Source organism: Humulus lupulus, chromosome 4 (assembly GCF_963169125.1).
Source record: "Humulus lupulus chromosome 4, drHumLupu1.1, whole genome shotgun sequence".
Lineage (NCBI taxonomy): Eukaryota > Viridiplantae > Streptophyta > Magnoliopsida > Rosales > Cannabaceae > Humulus > Humulus lupulus.
In genome coordinates, this window is record NC_084796.1 from 244291532 (window position 1) to 244315465 (window position 23934).

The 23934-nt window shown below is 37.3% G+C and overlaps 1 protein-coding gene across 1 annotated transcript; it reads right to left on the reverse strand.

The window, feature by feature from the left end:
* Window positions 1-1063: 1063 nt before the first annotated feature.
* LOC133833108 (putative disease resistance protein RGA1) lies at window positions 1064-5708 on the reverse strand. The gene is made up of 2 exons (XM_062263366.1): window positions 2427-5708; window positions 1064-1132 (listed from the first exon to the last, which is right to left on the reverse strand). The coding sequence occupies exons 1-2, from the start codon at window positions 5706-5708 to the stop codon at window positions 1064-1066; spliced, it is 3351 nt and encodes a 1116-aa protein (XP_062119350.1).
* Window positions 5709-23934: the final 18226 nt, after the last annotated feature.

Sequence of the window (23934 nt, forward strand, 5' to 3'; positions counted from 1 at the left end):
TTATACCACGAAATGCCTCACTAAAACCTCTCAAATTAAAAGGAAAAAAATACTAAAAAGAAAAGAGTACTTGGGCTAATTTGCAACTTAAAAATTCCTATAATGATATAAGGTCTCTAAAAACCAAGCAATAAATGAAGTCTGGTAGAAATATGCCATCAGTGTTGAGAAACTTGAACGCCAAAAGTAACTAATCAGTCAAGCACTGGATTTATCTCATGGTAAATATGATAAACGCGAACCTCCATTGACTGAATTGATTCAAACAAGAACTATTATTGGACTTAAACACCAAGGAGTCTAGTTTCAAGAAGCTAAACAACAAGAGTAGAATGCCAACATCCCAACGGCATGAGAAAACCCCCAAGGAAGAGAATCAGCACAGCCCATAGAAGAACCTTTGCAATTAGAAGGTGACATAAAAAAGCAAAAAAAAGAGACTTAACTGAAGGCACCATCAACATTTGCTAACTTAGCTAAAAGAGAGCAATGAAACTGACTGATCATTACTTCATATTTATTTCCTAATTTACTTTGTTCTGTTAGTTCATACATGTAACAAATCAAAAAGCAATGCACAAAACTATCTCATTTAGAAGAGAAACACATTGTTTTGACAACCTCCATATTTTATTAGATAGCGCACAAGAATAGCAAGTATCATCTTAAGAAGTTCTTCTTGCATCTCAAGGTAATCCAATGTCCTCCTTTCTGGTACAGAATCCTCTAATGGCGATGTAGTAACTCCAACATTTTCCACAACCTCATCTGGCAGTGAAGATAATGTAGTTCCATCTCCATTTTGAAAGAAGAACAATTTCCTTGAACAAACTTGAATACATACAGTAAAAATTCCCCTGGCAATGTGTGAAGTCATTTAAATGTGCAACACTCTAGCCCTACAAGCTTTGTATCTTTGACAAAACTTGGAAAGGAGAATGAGAAAAAAGCTAGTTTTATCTTAAAACAAGAGTCAGATTTAAGTCAGTAAGTGGGAGTGAGACTTCTGAGCTAGAACAAGAATTAAACCTCCTAAATGGAAATGATAATAGCCATAATAGCTTCATATTTTTCTTTGGATCATCTCATTGCTTCTATAACCCTCATGGTCATGCATCCTCTCCAAAGTAACCTGAAACAGAACATTAGAACATTAATACAATTCGGCTTTCAAAACAGAAACCCAAATGCACACAAAAAGGTCCCAAAATAAGATCTCTGCGATTATGAAGGAAAAAAAAGTATAATATTTTGATAACTAAACCAGAATGAATGAGTTATTTTGTGACAAGATAAAAATAAAATAGAGTAGTTATGTATAGAGTATATTACAATGATATCAGATAACTAACAGAACAAGATAATTTAAAATGAAATAGCCATAACTAACATTGCCAAACACACTCAATTAAAGTGGTTGTCAATATTCCATCCAAGTCAAAAGCCCAAAAGAAAAGAATCTTCAAATTCCTTCAAAGAAAGTAGTTGGTAGTTGAACAGCAAAAACACTTCAATTTCCAATTGAAGTGATGCATTACACACAAACACTACACACACTTATGTGGCAAATCATTTCAACCAATTATATTTATTTAAAATAGGTCCAACTAGGTAAAAGTGATTTGTCACATAAGTATGTGTGGTGTTTGTGTGTAATTTGTGTGTGCATGTATCTTTAACCAAAATCCAATTCAGAAAACAATTCGAAGCACTTGAATTATTCAAAACCAAAACGAACTCATCATCATGGAAGGACTCAAAACTTTTCAATCAAGAGCAATGTCAGCTTATATTCTAATCCTCATTAGTTCAGTAAAATCAGGTAATGGACAAATTTCTAGACAGTGTACATTCACAATGATAACTAGCTTCACTCCATGCTTGGATTTCATAACCAGGGAGTAGCAATAATGGCAAGTCAGTCCCAAGTGGAACATTAATGTAATTTGAACCCATAGCCAATCCTCTATATTACCAACACGTTATCGCCACAAAATGGGATTTTAATATGTTTCAGTCTTTCAAGAACCGAAAAAAATAATAAATAAAGTAAGAAGTTCTTAACAATCCAATAATAAGCTCAAAATTTTGAATTAAACAAAAAAGAAAAAATATTTTCCTAGTCCATCAATTTTACTCTGTTTTTTTACTTTCAAATGGCTCTTATTTTATTTTGAGATTTGTAATTTGAATCATATCAAAATGAAATTGTATACAAGGAGAAGGAATTTGCAGAATAATTACCTACACATATATCTATCCTTGATTTGTTGTATTCATAATATTGCATACCCTAAACTTGTTTAAGAAGAGGTTGCATCCCTTTGTCTCGCCCGCCTCTTCCGATGCATTCTGCTGTGTCAAATAAACTGAGCACTCTGTTTTATTTTATAAAAATTACAAATAATTGACATTAACGTTTCTACCTCATTTTCTTCTTCGTCTAACTCCAAGTTTTGTATATGGGAAATCTTATCCCAATCTTCACCTATTTCCCTTTTGCATCTCTTCAATAACATGGGACAAATGCTAATGGTCAGTGAGTTCAAATTGGTGAGGCTTCTAATTCCTTCAGGGAATGATGTCAGATTGGGGCATCCATTAAACTCAAGATTCTTAAGTGATTTGAGGTTGTGGATCCACTCTGGAATTGTTGTCAGACTATCACTACCTAAAACTTCAAGTTGTTGCAGACTTGTAAGATGTTGGATACCCTTAGGAAGAACAGTCACTATATTTGGCAACGACCATAGTTGTAGCGAGTGGAGTCTTCCATTTAGGGCTTTCCACATAATGCCATCATCACCATTAAGCATGTCTGCTAACCCCTCGCATTTTGAAATCCACAGATTTCGAAGTGACGAGAGATGTAGAATACCTGGACACAAATCCTTCAATTTAGGGCAATCCCAAATATACAATTTATTGAGAGAAGAAGTAAGGCCTTCGAACCAATCCGGAAGACATTCTAGATCCTCAATCTTAGTTAGATATAGTGTTTTCAATTTGGAGAGAGGAGAGAAAGAAGATGCAGCGCTACTGCTCATCATCATCTTCATTCTGAATGTCTCTTCCAATGGATTCAATCTGCTATTCTTCAGAGTCAGCTGTTCCAACTGTGGGTAAAGTGGCAAGCAAGTCAGCCTAGCACAATCTTGTATTTGTAATTTAGAAAGAGAAGGGAGACAAGGCAAGGACATGTGTTTGTCTTCTTCATTTGCAGCAGCAAAAGAATGATCAACTTCTTCTTCACCACTAATTACAATCTCTCTCCACCATCCCTTTAGATTAGGCAACCCAATTAACACAAGGTTCTGTAGAGATGGCAATAATGTTTTTGTTGACGCAGATACGTCTTCATTGCAACTATTGTTTGATATGTACTCTAAAGACTCCAACCTCCAAAGTTTCAAAACCTTGAGACAGTGGAATTGATTCAATGAAACTAGATACTCACATTTCTTGCAATTTATCAAATTTAAGTTGACCAAGTTTGTAAGTGATGAGAGCCAGTTGGAGAGCTTGACACCCCCATAATTTTCTAACCATAGTTCTAGAAGATTTTCGTGTGGCTGAAGGCCTTCCATTGACATTTCATAACCAACAATGGCCTCTGCCTCATCAATTTCAACATGAGAATCCCACTCCAATGTCAGAGATCGAAGATATTTTTTATGCTTTAATTCTGCACTCCCATACTCTGCTGCCACATCTTTTTCATGGCTCAAATTTTTAACTTCCAAATCACCTCTCAAGTTGTTCAGTCTCATCAATTCTTTCAGCTCACCACCATGCCTTGGGATAGATTTCTTTCTCTTCATTAGCATGTAACTCGATAATGTCTGAAGATTAATTAGCTGGCCCAATCCATATGGCACATACTCTAATTTATCACAACAATAAATTTCCAGATGCTTAAGGTTGATGAGTTTCTCAATATCTCTAGGTAGTTCTTGGAGTTGTGAGCAACCATTGAGATTCAGTGTTTCCAAATTCGACAAACCACTAGTTGAATCTGGTATTGACAATAAACCATCATTCCAAGAAAGTTTCAAGTACCTCAATTGCATCAACTGACCTAGTCCACTTGGCAAAGAATTTAATTTGCCACATGAAGAAAGTTCAAGATGCCTAAGATTGATGAGTTTCTCAATATCTCTAGGTAGTTCTTGAAGTTGTGACCATTTATTGAGTTTCAGTGTTTGCAAATTCAGCAAATTAGTAATTGAATTGGGAAGTATGTTGAGTCTAGAATTCCACGAGAGATCTAAATATCTCAAGTGTTTCAACTTGCCAATAGAATTTGATACTAACTTCATCCTTGAAGTATTCAAATCCAAACAACGTATGGACTTACAGTTTGATATAATTGCATTGCAAAATGTCTGGTCCTTCGAAGCAGAAAAGTGAAGAATTGTTTGAATCATTTTAGCATGCGCCAACGAAGCTGGTATTTCACTTTTGGAGTAAGTATGACTTGTAAAGGACACGTGATGAGTAGTTTCCTTGATATTTGCAAAAGTAGCACATTCTGCTCCTGCTACTTGAACTGCAAGATCATGCATCAGATCATGCATTTTGCATCTTTTTATAATGCCACATTTATCTACTTCAACATCTTGAAAGAATGACCCTTCCAACAAATTCATAAACCATTCGTAACCCACATCCTCCAAACATTGATCTTGACTTGGATCTGATAGCTTAAGAAATCCTTGCCCCATCCAAAGGTTAACTAAAGTTTTTACCTCAATATTGTAGTCTTTAGGAAATAAACTACAATAGGCAAAACAAAGTTTCAAATGGGAGGCAAGATGATCATAGCTCAATCTAAGGGTAGGTAAGATATCATCGTCTTGTTGTTCTGATATTTTTGAAAATTCCTTATTAAAAGAAGACCACTCTGATTCCTTACTTTTACCATACAATAGATTTCCTATTGTTTTTATAGCTAGGGGGATTCCTTTGCACCTTTCCACAATCTCCTTTCCAATCTTCACAATACTAGTGTTTTCGAGCTCTTGTGATCCATCTTCAAAAGCAACTTTTCTAAATAAAGACCAAGATTGATCTTCATCAAGAATCCCCAATTGATATGGTTGTTGTTTGCTAGCTATAAATTTAGCACTCTTTTCACTCCGAGTAGTTACTACAACTCTACTCCCTACATTTTCACCACTTGTGATTAAAGTTTTTAACTCCAACAACTTATTACGATTTTCCTCCCACATATCATCTAGTACAAGAAAATACCGCTTGCCACCAAGTACTTCCCCAAGTTTCTTCCGTAGCGGCTCCATTCCTATGTCTCCCACACTATTCTCACCTTTCGCAGACTCAATGATGCTTTTCACAATTAATTTCAAGTCAAAATTATCAGACACGCATACCCAAATCTTTAACTCGAAATGCTTTTGGACTTGTTCATCATTAAAAACACTTTGAGCAAGAGTGGTTTTTCCTAACCCACCTATGCCTACAATGGCTAGCACCAAGACACTTTCTTCACAACTTTCCAACAAAAACTTATTTATGATAACTGATATATCTTCTTCTCTCCCAATAACATCTTCCTTACGTACATAGGAGTGAGTATCTCTCACTCTCCTAACACTCGGGGTCTCTTCACGTCCTTTCTCCAAAAGGAAGTTCCTATCACTGGAAATGGTAGCTAGTTTTTTATTGATGCCTTCTATTCTACAACTCATTTTGAACTTAAAAACAAGTTGGTTGGAACCGGAAAAGAAAGTGCATACCTGTAGAGTGGCATATATATATTTTGAACGATTATTTAAATAATTATTCAAAATTATAAAATTATAAAGTGGTAATAGATTTAATGAATATTATATATATATGGAAGACTTCTCAATGGTTACTACCCATAGATGGGTACTAACAATTATGATGATTTGATAACATAGTGACTTGGTATAGCAAGTCACCAACATGTAAATATATTTTTTTTCTACATTAATTTTGAATTAAGTTATTTTTCTTTTGCCATAATTAATATTGTGTCCAACCAATGAGAGACACTAGCTATATTTAAAAATTAACATGTATTTGAAAAATGAAAAGTTTACAATATTATATTTTCATAATAAATACACTTTTTTTCATCAGGTAAACCTTCCAAAAATTTGAAAAATTAAAATTTATTTTTAGAAATATTAATTAACAGCTATTAATATGGACCATTGATCTTAATCCATTGGTTAATATTGAAGTAACTATCCATGGGTAGTAACCATTAAGAGTTATATCTTTTATGATATATATTATATATCTCTTACATATAATAAGTGTTTAGATAACGGAAATTCTTAGTTTTAACGGTTTTTTATTTTTTTAATATTAATTTTAACAAAATATTCTTATATTTAACGGTAGTTTGTAAACATCAATTATACTTAAATAAAATAAATTTTCTCAAAAATTAAAATATAATATTTTTGAGATATTTTACAATGATAATTATTTAAAAATAATAAATAATTAAACAAATTAAAATAAGGTATTTTTGAGATAGTTTACAGTGATAATTATTTAAAAATAATAAATAATTAAACAAATTAAAATATGATATTTTTTAAATATTTTACAACGATAATTATTTATAAATAATAAAATCATACGTTTTATAACATAAATAAAATTTAATTAAACTTAAACTCACTTATTAGAATAATATCATATTAAACATATAATATAATCTACTCTGAATTTGCAACAATTATTTTTTTTAAAAAAAAAACTAGCAAGAAACTTAAAATATAATTTACTCTGAATTAGCAACAATTATACATAGATTTTAAATTTAAATTTCTTGGGGGTCGTATAGCCGCGTGTTATTTTATTAGGAAATTATGAATTTTATGATTTAATGTTGCCTAGTTTTAATTTTATTTTATTGTAAAGACTATTATTTATTTTTCTTAAACCTGGATTATGTTTATTTTAAATTATAAATAAAGAAGGCAACGTTTTTTACTATTATTTTTCAACATCTTTATTTTCTATAATTAAAGCTAGAAGACTAGCTTTAAAACAGTTATCATATTATATAATTTTTTTTTAAATCATAAATAATATTTTGGTTTAATTTTTCATATAATATGTTAATATTATTTATTTAATTGAAATTTATAAATTAATAAATTCTATAAATGATAAAATTTAACTAACATGTAATTGCTATATATATACATATGACAATTTTTCTATAGGGGCTTCACTTTAAGCCCTATCGGTAGGGTTCTCAGTGTTTCTCGACCTGTAAACAGTTTTCGGCACGATTTTTTTATGACCGTATATATTGTAGCTATTTAGAGCATCCTACAAATTTTTAGAAAATTCTGAATAGTTTACAGTACCGAAAACTAGGTTTAAACATAATGTTTTCTACGCGCATAAAAAAAATTAGTCATCCGTGTAACAACATGTTTCAACTTAGTTTTCAATACTATAAACTATTTAAAATTTTCTGAAAATTTGCAAGATGTTCTAAATAGCTACAATATATACGGTCATAAAAAAAAAATCCCGCTGAAAACTGTTCACAGGTGGAGAACACTAAGAACTCCACCGGTAGGGAGCCCCTTACAGGAGAATTCTCATATATATATATATATATATATGGAAGACTTCTCAATGGTTACTACGTATAGATGGGTACTAACAATTATGATGATTTGGCAACATAGTGACTTGGTATAGTAAGTCACCAACAAGTAAATATTTTTTTTCTACATTAATTTCGAATTTAATTAATTTTTTTTGCTATAATTAATGGTATTTCGAACTAATGAAAAACAATAGCTATATTTTGAAATTGACATGCATTTGAAAAATGAAAAGCTTACAATATTATATTTTCACAATAAATACACGTTTTTCATCAGGTAATCTTTTTAAAAATTTGAAAAAAATCAAAATTTACTTTTAGAAATATTAATTAACAACTATAAATATGGACAATTCACCTTAATCCAATAGTTAACATTAAAGTAACCATCCATGCGTAGTAACCATTAAGAGTGCACTCATATATATATATATATAGATTGTATCTGGTATAAATATAAATTAGATCGGTTTTCACTATAAAATACCCGGTTGGCCATTTGGTTGGGAGACATGAGTTGGCATCGCAAAGCTTCAGTGTTGATCTCGTCCATCAAGTCGTCGGCTTCAAGAACTGCATTGCCCAGCCTGTGGAGCCAGTTGTTGACTTGGTTGTTGTGGGACTGCTTCAGCTCAGCGTCGAGAAGCACTGCTTGGATTGTTGAAATGGTTTCTTTGAGCTGTTCAAGCGCATCCTTCACACCCCAAACTCGAGAGATCTACTTCACAGCTTCACATCCCAAACGCCCAATGATTTTGTCAGCAATCGGAGAGAGGATCAACTCCGCCATGGCTTCAAGACAGGTCTTACAGAGAGTTTCAGAGCTTCGTTACAAGTACACAAATTCAGCTAGCTCATATATATGATCTCCGGTCATCAAGTCTCCGGTCTTTTTTTATATTTTGCCGTACCTTTCTATATGATAATACATATAATATATTGTTGGGGTTGTAGAAGGTAAGAAACCGATTATTTTTATTTTTTGGTGGTGTTTTCTCGTTTTTAAACGACAAGTGTTATTCAAATAATTGAACTAAAATCTATATTTTGATCTGTGTGTCACATTAAATGGATAGCTACAAAAAATGAATTATTTTTTGTTGTTTAGATAATCCAAATACATATACATTCCACTTATTTCTTTAATGAAAATGAAGTAGATATATGGAATTAAAAAATTTATTGTATGTAGAAAAGTATGGCCGGCCAAGTTGTTGATTTAAGAATTCAAATTGTGTAAAGAATAAATAGTATTTTTGTGTCCCGGTAAACTTTTAACACTACCAGATTGTATCTCTTAAAATATATGGTCTATTAAAATTTCTCTGTAAACTATTAAAACTATCAGAATATGTCCCATGTTATGATTTTAATAAAATAATTAACAATTTTACCCTTGAATTTTGACAACTACAAAATTTTGCCCTTGAACGAAAATCTATAGTTTGATCAGTGTGTCATATTAAATTAATAGCTACAAAAAATTAATAATTTTTTTTTGTTTAGATAATCCAAACACATATACATTCCACTTATTTCTTTAATGAAAGTGAAGTATGGCCGGCCAACTTGTTGATTTAAGAATTCAAAATTGTGTAAAGAATAACTTTTATCACTACTAGTATGTGACCTCTAAAATATATGGTATATTAAAATCTTCTCTTGAATTATTGAAACTATCAAATCGTGCCCACTGTTATAATTTACATAAAATAATTAACATTGTTACCCTCGAACTTTGACACCTACAAAATTGTGCCCCTTTTTATTATGAAAATTTTAAAATTTAATTTTCTACTTAAATATTAAAAAATAAAAAAATTAATAAAAGAGTAAAATTATTTAAAATTTATTTTAAATATATTTAAGTTTAAAAATATTTTTAAAAGAAAAACTAAATAAAAAAACATATTCCTTTCTTTTTTAATATATTTTTTAATATTATTCTTTCATTTTTCTCAATGTTTTTAATTAAGAAGTTTTTTCATAAATACTCACTTTTTATGATTTTTTTACATTTTTATGGTCCTTCATTTTTTTTTACATTTTTACTAACTCAAGTTTTCAAAAATATGATTTTAATATTTCAAAATTACAAAAATACGATTTACACTAAACATCAACCCATAAAATATAACGTTAAACAAACAAAAAGAAAGCAACTCGACAACAACCTCAAAAAACATAGTGCAACCCATTGCACCTACAAAAAAACTAAACAACATCAAAAAACTCATTCTTACATTTTAAAAAAACAACACACTGCAAGACAATATCAAAAAAGCAACTTAAATGCAACACAACAACAATGTCACAACAATACAGTGTTGAAAAGGCAATTAGACATCAATTCATTGCATTAACTCAAAATAAACTAAAAACAACTTCAAAATAATTTTTCCCTGCATTTTTAAATGTGTAAAAAATAAATTAAAAATATATCTCAAAACAACTAAACATATATCCAAAATAAACTAAAAAACAACAACAATTGGAAAACAACTAAATATTAACCCACTACACACTAACACATTAAAAAATAATTAAAAAACAACAATTGGACAACAACTAGAAGTCAACCCATAGCATACTAACATGTTTTTTTTTTTATAAAAAAAATCATAATATATCTGAAAACAACTAAACAATAATTAGACATCAATACAACAACTGAACAACTATATATAAACTTAAACAACTAAAAAAACAACATGAAAACTTCTATACATAAATCTAAACAATTCAAAAACAGAGAAAAGAGAAATGATAAGACTATTTAATAATAAATATGTATGAGTCATGTAATTGTAAATGTGGATGTTATTCGTATAAACACCAAGCATACTTTTATAATAATAATAATAAAACAAACATCATGCTACCGAAGGCCTAAGCAATACCCAAGATTCTGATGTCACCACAGGCATCGGTGCTATGCGCTAGATCAGTCTGGCTTTTGTAACCGATGACTCTCAAAATAGTGACGTACAAGAATAAAGGTGTGGCCACAACACAAAACAATGATAGCCCTTTGAAAGGACCATTTATCAAACTCTTCAATGTCGAACAACGACGCCAATGACAGATCTTTGGTTGGGATCAATTCAGCTATGGGTTGTGATGACAATGTATTGACTGGTGAGGGGCTTTAAGGATAGTGTAGTGTAGTGGATATGCCGTAAAAATGTAAAAATTGAATAAAAAAAAGTAAAAAAGAAAAAAATTCAGTTAGACCATAAAAAAGAAATAATTTAACGTAAAATGGTGGTTGACGTAAATTTCCCTTTAATTAATTAAGTTTTATATATTTCTTTTAAAATTAGTACATTTTAAATTTGTAATATTATATATATATTTAATTATTAAAATAATTTTAGGGGCCAATAATGAAAGAATAGAAAGTAAATAAAAAAATTAATAAAATCAGAATAAAGAAGAAGAAGGGAATATGTTTTTTTTAATTGTAACTATTTAGTTTTTCTTTTAAAAAATATTTTTACACTTAAATGTATTTAAAAGGAATTTTAAATAATTTTAGTCTTTTATTGATTTTTTTAATAAATTTTCAATATTTTTTTAAGAACTAATAGAAAAATATATTTTAAAAATTTTATAATTAAAGGGGGCACAATTCGGTAGTAGTTACACCCAGATTTCGAGCATGAGGAATTATGATCCCGAAATCTAGGTTCGTTAGGTGTAGGCTCGAAATATGCACAGTCCTCATGTATAATCCTCCAGTCAGACAGTTTCGCTGTAAATAACGATCTCGTGAACTCGTGCAGTATGTAGCCTCGGAAAAGCTTCGAGCTTATGAGGAAAGCTCGCAACAGCAAAGGGTTCGACACTTGTATATATTTTGTGATGTATCTTTTGCCCTCAGACAAGATGATCCGAGCTCGAGAGGCATAAGCTCGAATATGATGACTCCATCAATAACTTGTTGGGAGCAAAGGCGAAGCAAGAATGACTAGCTCATGATTGACAAATAATCTCGAGGGCATAATAAACCCAATATCTAAGATAGTCGGTTATGTGTGAACGTATTTATTGTTGTAAAATTCCTATGTTTAAGGGATATGATGTAATTAGTTATCCAATCCCACATTCTTATGGATATTATCATGCACATAAAAGATAATGCATTAGGTGGCATTATATCATTTAATTCACAGAATATCTTCTCAAAATACGTGGGAAAGAATTCTGAAACCTTCTTGTTGACGTGGTTTTTCGAATAATTATATGAATAAATGGGATGGATTAGTGCTAAATGATGAACCGTAATATGTGAATAATCTCAAAGGAAGGTTATAAGTCGTTTACTCTTTTTAGGTGGTTCGAAGGTTAAAATCCCTCTAGTCCACCAGTCAATATTATTGATATATCTCTGGTATTCCTTACAGGGTGTTTCTTTACAAATTAGAAGCCAACCCCTTGCAACACCCAGGGTCTCCATATTTATAGGGAGAGGACACCTGGGTGTTGGCGAAGGGGGTCATCTCGTGACCTTCTTACCCATCATGTCACTTCTGTGACATTCATGATTAATTCCTAAAACCTGACAATGAAGTGTTGTCTAATCAATAGGTAAGGGGGATAATGGGTCGCATGGCCCAAACCAGTCGTGGGGTGCCTGAACACGCACGTTTATGCTGCGTGACCGAGAATTTAGGAATGGAGTAGACACGTGATGTCTGATATGCGCACGTTTACATTGCGTGGTTGACTTTATAAAGGGTTGGAGGTGTCAGCTCTAGGTCGTATCTCGAGCTTGATGTAGTCCCAGCTCGGGGTGTCCACACTGCTGATCCGATGCCTTCGAGTATTCTTACTAAACCTTTGGCTACCTCGAGCTAAAGAGGTAGAGACTCGTAACAGCAGCTCCGGGTAGGTGGCTTCCACGTGGCTGATATGATTATGCCATTTTCCAGCTCGCTAATAACTTGTGGATATTTAGGGCGTACATTTGCCCCCCAAGCCCCTGCTCGTGGCATATGACGTCACATGTGGCCACAGTGGGGGCTTTTAGACTTCCTTGTCGACTCTTCATGTCCCGCCCATTGCGTTGGTATTGGACACGAGGGGCATCGTGGTTGGTGACGGTCCGTCTTCCGAGAACCGCATTAAATGGCCTAGCCTATCTTCGGCCGTCGTTTCTTCTTTCGAGTTATGACCCTCGTATCCCACATCAAGACGATCGACCGACCCTTATTCTTTTGCCTTTTACGTATATATAAGGTTGGCCACCTTTTGCACGAGCCACCTTTTATTTGAAAAAATTTCTCATCTTCTTTCTTCTCTCTTCTCAGTTTCAAAACCCTTTTTCCTTCCGGTCACTGTTCCAGACGTTCCTGAGTTCCAGACACGAGGGTTTCTCCGTGACTCCGGTTCCAAAGATTCCACCAGGATTCCAACTCCTACGCTCTTTTTAGTTTTTATGCAGCAAAAAGCTTCTGTAAGTCCTCTGCCTACTGTATGCTTTAAATGTTTCCATTTTTCTTTGCTTAGGTAAACTTCCTTCTTAGCCGCATACTGTAGGTTGTTTTTCTTTGCTGGTATTTTGTGGGTAGGTTTTTATCCTAGGGGTATCGACCGTAGGAAAAAGAATGCTTAGGAACATGACTCATAGGAAAAAATTATGGGGTGATTTTTCTGGGTAATCTTTTTAAGTGCCTGTTTGGAGAGGGGAAGGAAACAAGTTTTTGGGGTGCAAAAACTGGGTAGCTTAGGGGCCACGCTTTCCAGGCGGTTTTGCCTTTTGAAACTTTCCCTCCAAGGCAAACATTATCCTGACCCTCCTGACACACGGATCCTGAGCAATCGGGGACCCGTTGGGAGCATAAACGTGCGTGTTCATAGAACCGCGTGGTCTCACTCGCCGCGGGCTGAGATTACCTAAGCCCGTGTAAAGGAAACCATTCTTCGCGCTAGATTCTTTCTTATACTTAGGTCGCCTTTTCTAAACTTTCTTCATCTTTGTTCGTTAGGCGACCAGATGGGACCCAGGAAGAGTATGCCCAAGAAGAGTGCCGCCAGCTCGTCCTCCCAACAGTCCAACAAGGGGAAAGAGGTGGCAACAGACTCCCCCATTCCCCACTTCGGTCCCACCGTGGAGAAGGAGGTCGATGTGGGACCTGACGCCTTCTTCGAGGCCGAGAAGATTGCCTCGAAGGTTATAACCCAGGGGAAAGTCAATAAGATCATGCTTTCCACAACATCGAGATAGGGAAGGGCGCTCTGGTCGCCCGCCCTCCCCTTGAGGGCGAGCGGAGCTGCGCACCGCTCGATGAGGAGTTCGCGGCCTGGAGCAACGAACACCTCAAGGTTGGGGCCTTTCTTCCCCTGGACCAGTACTTTGCGGATTTCCTGAACATCGTGAAGCTGGCCCCCTTTCAACTCCCCCTAACTCCTACCGTCTGTTAGCGGGGTTGAGGTGCCTGTTCCTGAAGCAGGAATGGGAGGTCCCCCCATCGGCGGACATCCTCTACTTTTTCTGCCTCAAAGCCAGCCCGGATCAACGGGGGCGAGGTGACGGGTTCTACTACCTGACCCATTTTCCTAACTCGGCCGCGGTCACGAGCTGCCCAGCCACCCCAATGACTTCAAGGATCAATTCTTCATGTCGACGGGGTTCTGCAATTGCGAACACCATTACTTCAACCGTCCTCGTAAGTTCCTTCTAACCTTAGCTCGCAAGATCGTTGCTGATTAGTTTCTTTCCATTCGTTATTGACTTGAAAACTATCGTGCAGCTATTTTTGCGAGGACGACTAAGTTGGTGACCCTTGGGGGTCAATACGAAACCTTGGAGAGGCTCCCCCCAAGTGAAAAAGACTACTGCCAGCTCGTGTTTGATGAGACGATGTTAGCGTGTAAGTTAATTTCTCTGGGCCAGACTCTGGCCTTGAGGAGGTTGCGAACCATCCCCGCAACTCGCGAGATGGCGCCCATCCCCGAGGAGGAGGCCGCGGATGACGAGGAGGACGAGGTGCCCCTCGTGCACCGGAAGGGGGCTCTTGAGGTCGCCCAGGAGGTCAACGTAGAGTGGACCCAGTCCGGGGCAGCAGCCGGCCCCTCCGGCCAAGGTAACCCTTACTTGTTTAGGGATTTAGAAAGGGCCGTCGCAGACCAATGGCTTGCTAGGTTTAACCCCAACCAACTCGTTCACCGCCACCAAAGCGACCCAGATCGCAACATCACTCTACTCTAGTGTGTTGACCAGCTAGTGTTGCGTCATGACATGGGCCGCCCTAGGGGTACTGTAGTAGTAGATAATACCCTGGCCTTTAGGTCGGCCTTCTTTGAGGAGTACAGGACCAATCTTAGGTCGTGGCCCTCCCTTCTGGAGGGTGTAGTAGCTTCGGGTCTTAGGCAGTATGTAGAGAAGTCCAGTCCTGAGGCGGATCTAGACCCAGAGCCTCCTTGTAACGACCCAAAATCGCTAATAAGGCTTAAGGGCCTTGATTAGTGTGCCAGGAGGGCATTAATGGAATAATTGAGATTTAATGAGTAATTATATGTTTAATAATGTTTATATGATAATTGATTATATTATGTGGTAATATGATATGTGATATATGTGAGAACCACATTATTATGTGGACAGGTTCGCTGAGCACGACTCAAGACGATTCTAGGGTCAGATAGCGGGAAAAGTCACAACGGGGTTTAAGATATGACTTTGGAGAAGTCGGGGATAATTTTAGATAGCGGGTAGCAATTTGGATTATCGGGTCATGAAAATAAATATATGGAGATATATTTGAGGTTAGAATGTCTAGGCGAGAATATCGGGGGATTTTACCATTTTGGCCTCGGGGACGGTTCCGGCACCCCGAGCCTCGGGATTAACTTAATGTGTGAGATAGACTTAAGGAAGCCTTTAGAAGAAAAACACAAACCGACTTAAACTTAGCCTCAGCTCTTTCTCACGCTTAAGGGAAAACAAAGGGAAGGAAAAAGAACACAGAAAATAGGGGGAAACAAGTTAGGATTTCTAAGTTTGGTGGTGAGAATTTGGAGGTTTAGCTCAGGGGAAAATCAAGGAACTGAAGCAGGGATTAAGGTAAGCATCTAACTCTATTTTCTGTGGCTGAATTCTGAGTTCAAACTGAGTTTTAGTTAAGTGCTGAAACAAGTATAGTTTTGATGTTCTAAGGCAGAATTAAGAGGGAAAACTTGGGAGCTTAGCTTGGCCATAGCTTGGTGAAGTGATTCTACAGCAAAGGTAATTTTTGACTCCAAGCTTAGAGGTTTTAAATTGAGTTTGAGTGGCTGGTTTGAGTGTTTATAGCACTTGGGTTTCAGAAATTGAAAGGAGGAGGTTAGAGTGTGTTAGGCTGTGTTTTCTTGGGAATTATGTTGTTTAGATCATGCTAAAGAAGTTGGGAATTAATTGGTTAAGAGTTGGGAAGCTTTGGGATGGTTTAAGGTGAGGTTTCAGACTTAGAAATGGTGTAAATTCTGGGTTTGAAGGGGAGGACCGCGGCTTTGTTCTAGAGCGCTGCGGCCCTAGCATGCAAAGAAGCCAAGGAGGCTCGGCCAAGGGGGTGCGCCGCGGCGCCCAAGGCAAGGGCCGCGGCGCGTGTGTGGTTCAGTGTAGAAGTAGATTCTATTTTGGGGAAGGGCCGCGGCTAGGCTTTGGGGGCCGCAGCGCTTGGTTGCACACATGAATTTTTGGGGGTTTTAAGCACGGGGAAGTGGTCTAGTGTGCTCGGATTTGGTTTCACCACCGTGCTTGGTGGAATTTGGAATCCCGGGAGTTAGTTCTGTAATTGGAAACCTATATTGGAGTATTAATGGAACCCTATACTTTGGTTGTGGCTAGGTGATAAAAGCTTAGGCTCGGAAACATATCGTGCTTGAGGGGTGTTGCTTGTAATTCGAAAACCGTACAGACTAAAGGTAAGAAAACTGCACCTGGTTGGATATATGTGACGGGACTAAGGGTTCCCTATTGTAAATGCTTGAAAAGTTGGTATTATGCCATGCAAGCCATTTAGTGAACCAATGGCCTAAGGGTGCCAAGGGTTTGACTAGCGCACAGGGCGCGGCTCGGCCACTGGTAGCCGAGGACAGCTTATTATGCACTGAGCTCGGTTTAAGCGAGCCGGAGTCAGTGGGTTAAACAGAGGGTGCGGCCTAAGTTGTCGGCCCTGATTATTATGTGATATGAATGCAGCGCGTGACAAATTGTATCTTGAATTGGATTATATGTGCTGAATATCTGTTGAGTATTATCTGATGGGAATACATGCTTAATGAGTTAATTGTCTGTTTTTTTTATTGGTTGAGTTGTTTAAAATGTTTTCTTGTTGGGCCTTGGCTCACTGGTGCTACGTGGTGCAGGTAAAGGCAAGGGCAAGTTAGACCAGCCCTGATTGGAGAGCTCAGCGAGTGAAATGTACATACCCAGGTGCTCGGCCGCCACGGTTGAGGTCTAGGCAAGGACATGAAACCTGAAGACTGTCTGTTTTGCCTTAGTATGGCTAGTGAATACTCATGTACTTTTGGGAGTCTGTAAACTTATTTTAATTTTGTTATCTTATGGGATCCCATGTTTACTACAGTTTAAATATATTAAATGAGTCTTTTGAGACCAAACCTTTTTAACCCTAGCTCTTACATGTTTAGTAACACGTTTTTAAAATAATGACTTGTTTAGCAAGTCTTTCACCTTTATAAGTACACAATGTAACGGTCTTGGCTATCTAGGGCGTTACACTCCTCTCATTCGTGAAGTCATTATCTTAGACTCCCCCGTAGAAGCTTCGGGGCCGGAGGTCTTGACAATAGATTTCTCCTTTAGCTCGGAGGGTAGGACCTTTTTCAATACATTCTTTAGATTTTTTGCAATCAAAATATTTTTACATGCATACTAATGATTTGCTGTCTTTGTTTCAGACGAGGAGATGTCGCAGCCCGGGGACAACGTTCTGCGATCTATGTTCCAGGGGGAAATCCTTCCTCCGGGTCGTCCGGGCCCTTGGTGAAGAGGCTCCGGCTGGCCAAGATAACCCCTGAGACTTCCTCCAAGTCTCCTGCCAAGGGGAAAAGCCAGGGTCCTTTTGCCATAGAAAAGGTGCCTCCACCCTCTCCTGCAGTAGAGAAGATGGCTCCACCTCCCCCGCAACCTTGTCAGCCCCGACTCCCCGCGTGCGCGTCCCGGTCAACCCTCAGGCCTTGGAGAAAATCCCCGAGGCCTTTAGGGGGACAATTTACGAAACCACGACCTACATGGTGGACCACTGCTACAACGCCACATCAAGGGACTTGCGGGAGATCGAGACGAGGAGCCCCGAGAATGTGATGGAGTCTTCACTGGGGATGACCCTCACTGTAAGTTTGCCTTACCACCGGTTCTTTCTGTTTTTTTTTCTCTAAGGCACTTGCCTTATTATCTTTTTATCTTGCAGGCAGCTTTGGCTCTCCACCGGAGCGTATCTCGGTCCAGGGCCAGGATTGATGAGATCAGGGGCGAGCACCAGGCTGCCCAGGCCGCCCTTGCGTCTGCTCAGCAACAGGAGCAGGATGCCAAAGCTGCCCTAGCGACTGCCCGGGAAAGCGAGAAGGTCGCGCAGGCCGCCTTGGTTGCTTCGCAAGCCGACCTGGAGGCATCTCGAGCCAAGCTGCTAAAGGCCAAGGCTACTAAGGTCACCCTGGACACCACGAAGGTTGAACTTGAAGAGGTCAAGGCCGCCCTTGTGGCGGAGAGGGCATCTTCCAACTCCTCCATGGAGGCCATGCTGTACCATTACTGGGCCTTCAACCAGGATGGTGACTTTTCCTTCCTGGGGCTGGACGTGTGGGACTCCTTCTTGGAGAAGTTCAAAGCTTGCCTTCAACAAGAGGTGCCTTCTGAGACCGGGGAGACTTCCACTGCAACCGAGCAGGATGCCGAGGGGGTGACTTCATCGGAGCGGCCTGGCGAGGCTTAGGATTTTTGTTCCTTTCTCTTATTATTTTTATTTGTAACTTTACATTACGAGGTTTTTTATCCTCGAGACAATTGGTATCCTCAGATTTATTTTAATCTATTTACATATTTTTGTTTTGACCTTATTTTTACTCCTCTTCAATGCATTTGGTGAGAACTTAGTTTCTGTTAATCCTTTATCGATATCTCACGCTTTTTAAGAAAAATGTCGATTAATCAATTTAAATCAACTTCTAAGTTTTAGGACCTGGTCATATCCAGGACATTAATTTTAAAAACTTAGTTCGTGTTAATCCTTTATTGACATCTTGCACTTTTTAAGAAAAACGTCGATCAATCAATTTGAACTAACTTCTAAGTTTTCGGACCTGGTTGTATCCAGGACATTAATTTTAAAAACTTAGTTCGTGTTAATCCTTTATTGACATCTCGCGCTTTTTAAGAAAAATGTCGATCAATCAATTTGAACTAACTTCTAAGTTTTCGGACCTGGTTATATCCAGGATATTAATTTTAAAAACTTAGTTCGTGTTAATCCTTTATTGATATCTCGCGCTTTTTAAGAAACACGTCGATCAATCAATTTGAACTAACTTCTAAGTTTTCGGACCTGGTTATATCCAGGATATATGCCCCCCAAGTAATCAAGAAAGGGTCTTTCGTGGTTACTTGACGTTACATCCACAAACATATATGATAATGCAAAAATATTAATTCTTATCACTTAATAATCAAAATTGGCTTTTCTAACTAAGCCTTACAAAGATATTATTGATAATATTTCTTTAAGTGTATATCGTTCCAAGTCCATGGGACTGCTTCTCCATTAAGCCGAGCTAGCTTGTAGGTTCCTTCTTTACCGACCTCAGTTATTTGATAGGGCCCTTCCCAGTTTGGTCCCAACACTCCGTCCTTGGGATCCTTACAGGCCAGGAAGACTCTTATGAGTACCAGGTCGCCAACGCTAAAGACGCGTTTCTTGACCTTTGAGTTGAAATAACGAGTGACCTTCTGGTGATAATGCGCGAGCTGCAGTTGTGAATCTTCTTGTTTTTTGTCAATTAGGTCAAGGGATGCGCAGAGCAATTCGTCATTCTGGTCTTGGTCAAATGCCTAGATTCTAGTGAGGCTACCTTTACTTCGACAGGAAGGACTGCCTCTGTAATGCCCTGAATTCTCCGGTGTGGTTTAATGGCGGGATTAGCTGGCCGGGAGGGCCATACTTGTTTAATTATGCCATTAAATGATATTATGCTGTAATGACCCACTACTCTAGACTTTTGGACCATTAACGATACTATACATACAAATTCTTACTAAAACTTACATTTGCGAAAATACCATAATTTTATTAGAAAACTTATAGAAATAAAAGTTACTTACATAAATACCAAAAAGGATATGGGATGCCATTGTCTTTAAAAAACAAAACATGATTTAAAATAAAAAGACATTACATAAATAGTGCGGAAAATACATGTAAAAAGACATAAAACAAAACTACATCCTCGAATCGAATAACGCTCGGCTCCTTGACTCCATTCACCATTGATACACATTCTCTAAGCGTCCACAAATCGTACCGCCTCTTAAAGCTATTTTCCTGCACATAAAACAAAAAGGAATGAGCCTAATGCCCAGCAAGGAAAATCTAACACATAGTCATAAACATAAATTTCATAATAAACATAAAGACTTAACATAATACTTATAACATACACATACTATAATGGCCATTGTTACTTGGGGTCCCATAGACTAAACAAGTCATATGCCCATTAGATTAGTGGGGTCCTACTAGCTAAGTAGGTCATATGCCCATAATCTTTTGGGGTCTTGTTAGTCATATGGGTCATATGCCCAAGCCTACATACATACATACATATCATAATACATTTAATAACATAAAACATAAGATAACATAAGCATATAACATATTGATTCTACCCTATTTTCCTTACCAAAGTTACCGGGATAAGAGGACAGTGTTGGGACTTTTTGGAACACTCCTAAAACCATATATAACAGGGTGAGTCTAATGAAGAAAAAGAGATGAAATGAAAGGAATGGAAAGACTAAACCATTGAAAGTCACACTTACCAAAACTTATGTGCTCAAGAACTTAGATTCCCTAACCAAAATAAGAATGAGGTTAGAAGACTAAGTAGAAGACTAAGAGAAGGGAAACATAACATAAAACCAATGAACTAGAGTGTGTAGAATACCTTGAGGACTTGTAGATCAATCTAACCCTCGAACCGAAATACTATGAAATCTTACTTCCCAAAGTGTTTGATAAGCTTAAGATGATTAAGCTTATGATTTCCCCACCCAAGTGTTTAACTCTCACACTTTCCTAGCACTTGCAGCTTCTGAACTTAGAGTAAAAGGTGAATAATGGCTGGGTACTAGGTCCTATTTATAGAGTTTGGGAATGAAGGAATCTTAATTTTACTTGAATAAAAATAATAGCTTTTTAGGTGAAAATAATTTGAATAATCGTTCAGCAGAGGCTGAAGACTCGTTCAAAAGATGCTGGACTTATGAAGAAGTTGAATGGCTAAAAGGAAAAAGAATTCAAAAACATTTGAATTATGCTGAAGGAGGCAATATATCGCCCCCTGTAGGCGATATATCGCCTGGGCCAGTATGCCCGAGGTGACCGTGCATCGTTTCGTGTTTTTCGTATCTACGTGCTGCGATATATCGCCCCCTATAGCTGCGATATATCGGTACACGCTGAATATTTAAACACGAAATTACACATTTTTAGCTAAGTTTGAATGGAGTAAACATCCTTGACTAAGCCCTCAACGTATTCAAAGCTGCTGACTGACCCTATAGCATTCAAACTTTACTCCTTATTAAATTTAATCCTCAAAATACTTAATCCTTAATCACCCATTCATAACATGTGCTTAAAAATCCTATTGGTTGATATCTAAACCTTATAGTATATTAAATATTATCCTTAATAGCAATCATATAATCAAACCTTAGGTTAAACTTAATATTCTTAAGCTATAGGTTAAACTTAGAAAATCTACAAGTACTACTATGAGTGTCCAAATAATTCCCGGTCTGAACCAAAAATCCACAGTAACAAAGATAATACTATACATACTATAATACTACTAAATAATTAGCTAAGTAAAGTTCTTGGACTCTACATATGCATGTATATGTGAATTATGTTATAACATGATGTTAAATGCATGCATGTGGGTCCACATTTGTTTACAGGGGTACTTTGGTAATTTGGCCCATTGAGGGTATAATTGTATATTTGTTTGCATGTCAATGATATATTGTGAGGCCACATTATAATGTGGATTGGTTCGAGTTATTCGGCATGAGACAATCTTTAAATATAAATTATCGGTTTGGTCATAATAGGCTTAAGTTTGGGGCTCGGGGTGAGTCTCGGGGTGATTTTAATGATTAGAGCGTTACCGGGAATTATAGGGTAACGGGATATGAATTATTGGTGTTTGAGATTATCGAGATTAGCGGGAATTGGAGAGCGTTAATTATAATTTATGGTATAGGTTGGAAATGACAATTTTGCCCTTGGGAAAGGCTTTAGAAACCTTAAGTGACCTAGGGGCATTTGGGTCATTTGGTTTGGATGTATATGAAGCTTTAGTTGACTGTAGAAAAATAGAGCAAAAACAGGGTTTTCCTTCTCCTTCCCGTACATCATTCTCTTCCATTTCCTCTTTGGGGTTTTTGAGCTTGAATTGGGGAATTAAGCAAGGAAATCAAGGAGCTGGGTTTGTAGACTTGGTTCAGCCATTGAAGGGGGTTTAATCTCAAGTTTAAGGTGAGTTTCAGCCATAAGTTTTCTGGTTTTCCTCTGTTTTCTTTTAGTTTTCAGCCTATGATTTTGTTGAGGAAAGTTTGGATTAATGGAAGTTGTGATTGATGTTTGACTTGGGTTTTGACGAGGGTTTGATATAGGTGATGTTTAGGGATTGGATTGGGTGTTTGGAAGAGGTTTGGAACTAGTTTGAAGGTTTGGTTCCGAGGGAAAATGCAGGGGAAAGCAAGCTGGTGCTTGCTGGTTTTGGCAAAGGGCCGCAGCATGGCTATGGTGAGTCGCGGCCTACGTACGTTTTTGTGAGAGAAATGGTTCTGTCAGGGGGGTGAGCCGCGGCCCATAAGGGCATTTTTGGCCAGAAATGTGTTTTTAGCTTGGGAGTTCAAGCCTTAGGCCTCAGGATCGATCCTACTACCCGGTTTAGTAAGATTCGATGTCTCGGAGGCTAGGTTTTGGTTTGGGAACCCTTTGTTATCATTTTCATTGATGAACCCTATATTTTGGTTATGACCAGGTAACCGCCAGGGAATTAAAAGATTGATCGTTCTCAGGGGTCGTCCTTATATTAATTTTCACTCGAACAGGAGGTAAGAAAACTGCACTCTGTGTATATGTGATATGCATGATTATTATTGGGGCATGTTGATTGATAAATGTGGACATGGATTGCTTATTAAATGCTAGCAAATGTTGAATACTTGTATATGTACCGAATAGTCAGGGACACTGACCTAAAGAGTCAGAAATGGCATAGCGTCATGAACGCCGAGCCAAATGAAGATTAGATCTAATCGATATCAGCAAGAATGACTCATATGGGGTATTAACGCTGGACCGACCCTAAGGTCGATGAATTTATAAGCGCTTGTCTGGTCTAAGACCAGTTATTCAGAGCCAGGGCATATGGCCCCGGTGATTGTTTGTCACATGGCTAGGGAACGCTGTTCCAGGGTTATGACTCTAAAGTCATGAGGAAGGTTATGTTGGTGACTATTCACCATACACCTATCCTGTTCAAAATTATGAAAGGCTCACTTATCTGTTAAGCCCTGGTGATCCTATTATCACATGGCTGGAGGGTGCTGTCCCTGTATTAGTGACTCTTGCGATAGTCACCTATTTGTTGGGACTGATAGTTCTGGATGATTATTATGATCATTGTTGATATTATATCATGCTTTATTGTGTTTTCTTGCTGGGCCTTGGCTCATGGGTGCTATGTGGTGCAGGTAAAGGGAAAGAAAAGCTCACCCAGCCTGAGTGGAGAGCTTAGGTGGTGATGTGTACATATGCGGCCACTTGACCACCATGGTCAAAACGCTCTCAGAGGAACTAGGGGGTTTACCCTATTTTTGTCGCTTAGGACAGTGGAATTGTAAATTTAAAATTGTAACGACCATTTTGTACTGAGAACAACTTGTAAATGTTTTGATTAGCTCTGCAGAGCAATTTGTAATGAAAATATCCATTTCCTTTTTATTAGTTTTTCACCTTAACCTGATAATTACATTTAGAGCACGTTTTTTACGAAAGGACTCAGGTAGCGGG